Source organism: Montipora capricornis, chromosome 4, assembly GCF_036669925.1.
Source record: "Montipora capricornis isolate CH-2021 chromosome 4, ASM3666992v2, whole genome shotgun sequence".
In the NCBI taxonomy this organism is placed as follows: Eukaryota; Metazoa; Cnidaria; class Anthozoa; order Scleractinia; family Acroporidae; genus Montipora; species Montipora capricornis.
In genome coordinates this window covers 12077544-12080043 of record NC_090886.1, presented here as the reverse complement: position 1 = coordinate 12080043, position 2500 = coordinate 12077544, and the positions used below count along the sequence as shown (strand labels likewise).

Genomic DNA, 2500 nt, shown 5'->3' with positions numbered 1-2500 from the left:
AGAACGCCGCTGGATAATGACATCTGACTTTTAAATATTGAAACTTCAAAACTCAAACTCAAAACTATTTCGTGATAGGTTTGGGTGTAGATATCGCTCCACCGACACCGGAATCATCTACAACAACGATATGGCAGATTTCGACATTCCTGGTTATGAAGTAGTGGAACCCATTTCCCCATCGCCTTTCAATTTTCCCGACCCGGGAAAACGTCCGTTTTCGTCCATGTCTCCCACCATTTTGACGGATAACAAGGGTGATGTCCAATTGGTGATCGGTGCTTCTGGCGGGAAGAGAATTACCACCGCTGTTTCATTGGTAAGACATACTTAAACTGAGCTCAAGATTGGTTTGACTTTGCATGAGCCTGTTTTCACCAGCGAACGCAAGCAAAATTAAGCGCTAGAAATATGCCGTGTAGCATGAAATTTTTGCGGGACTTTGAATTTACGGAATTTTGATTTTGCGGGAACAAATTTTTGCGGCTCGACTTGACTGAAATTTTGGCTGGGATTAATTTTTGAGGTTTTCTTTTCAAGCATCAAGACTATTTAAACGTTTATTACTTTTGGTCAAAAATCCGTGAATGATCGAGAAATGAAATGTTGATAGAACGCACTGGGAACTCGGAAAAATCCCAGCCCCAGATGGGATTCGAACCCACGACCCTATGTGATCTAGTCGGATGCTTTAACCACTGAGCTACTGGACACTCTATGGAGAGCAAGGGGGAAATGTGGTTCTTTGTAAATACCAAAATAAACGATCCTTTTTACCCCAATTTGTGATATATTGTAACACAAGTGGATTAAAAGCCATTTATTATTATATCAACGGGAGTATAATTTTTGCGGGTTTTAATTTTGCTGTTTTTTTTTTTCTTTTTCTGCTGGAAAGCGGATCAAGTACCAACCGCAAACTCCGAAAATTTAAAGCCCGTGAAATAAAAGTGCTACACGGTGGGGGATTCTTTGTTTGTAATTTTTTCTTCATTGGCACAAGCCCATCATTTTCGAATCTGTCAGCTAAAACATCAGTACTGAATATTGAAAGTGCATTGCATAATGCACTTTCAATATTCTATCACTCTATCTTGGAAGGACCCTATAGAATATATTGGTAACAAGATCTCGTCAAGATTAGGTGTTCTGCGTCGAGCGCGTAAGGTTCTCCCCATTGCCATTATTCGATTACTGTTCGCCTGTTTGGGACAGTTGTGGGGCTGGGAGCAAAGATTACCTAGATAAGCTAAACAGACGTGCTGCATGTATCATTGAAGGTCGATCAATCGGGGCTGAGGAGTTAAAATCAACACTTGGCTGGCCCAACCTACAAGCGCGCAGAAATTATCTCAAATGCCTTTTAGTCCATAAATGTCTTCACGGAATAGCGCCTTCGTACTTACTTTCAGAGTTTAGGCATGCCCACTTTTTCCATGGCTATAACACCAGAAGCCGTGATTTGATGCGCTCTCCCTTCACAAAAACTGCTAAGTATCAGGGGAGCTTTAGAATAAACGGCGCTCGAACTTACAACACCATTCCGAGAAACATTAGGCAAGTAGAGACGTTAAGAGAATTTAAAATCAAACTAAAGCGCCATCTTAAACAGTAACACCTGCGGTACATAAAAAAAAACGTGAAAATAACTACTTAAAATTTTGAATAAATCAGCAAACACAAAACGATGCAGCGATGGGCAAAATTGAAGAGGATTAAAATTTATTGCAATTAGGGTTTTTGAAAACTGTTCAGCTTAACAATTTTTCCAAGTTAATCTTTTTTGTTTGTATCTTAAATTTTGTATGCTTGAAAGAATTTTTTTGTCACGAAGCTTCGACTTGACTCGTTAAAAGTAATTTCTGGGTTAACCTTGAGGGAACAGGGATATTGGAGTGGTGAGAGAACTCGCCTCCCACCAATGTGACCTGGTTTCGATTCCCAGCTTGCGCGTCATATGTGGATTGTGTTCGTTGGTCCTCTACTCTGCTCCGTGAGGTTTTATTCCGGGTTCTCCGGTTTTCCTCTCTCCTCAAAAACCAATGTTTGATTTATCACAGATTGCTGGGCACTAGTTCATGATATCTGATTCTATGGGCAGCTCATTGGTCTTTCCAGGATAAATACAGTTATTAACAACTGAACTACGGATATCAGATTTCCATCATTTTCATTGGCTCGCCGGACACAGGCTATCAGTTCATTTATCTGCTGTACCCGATATGGTCAAGGAACGAGTCAGCAATAAAGCGAGCTGAAAACATTTTTGCAGCTCTGAGAAAAAAATGACCGACAAAAGCCTTTTCGACCGGAATTGACCTAGGAAGAATTCAGCATGGAAGAGTTGTTGATCCTGGAGTTTTTAATAAAACAATTATTCTACTCGGGCTTGCTGGATATAAAACCTCCTTGGTTATCTATCACTTCATATCCAGCGCGCCCTCTTAGAATAACATCTCAAGGTTTCTTTTTCTCAAATGTTATTAAGCACTCATTTTCA

General features: G+C 40.2%; 1 protein-coding gene across 1 annotated transcript in view; it reads left to right on the top strand.

The window, feature by feature from the left end:
- LOC138045536 (glutathione hydrolase 1 proenzyme-like) overlaps positions 1 to 2500 on the top strand; it is a 34335-nt gene that overhangs the window by 29320 nt on the left and 2515 nt on the right. Inside the window, exon 7 of the mRNA XM_068892076.1 lies at positions 79 to 319. Coding sequence (XP_068748177.1) covers positions 79 to 319 — 241 coding nt within the window. The remainder of the gene's footprint in view (positions 1 to 78; positions 320 to 2500) is intronic.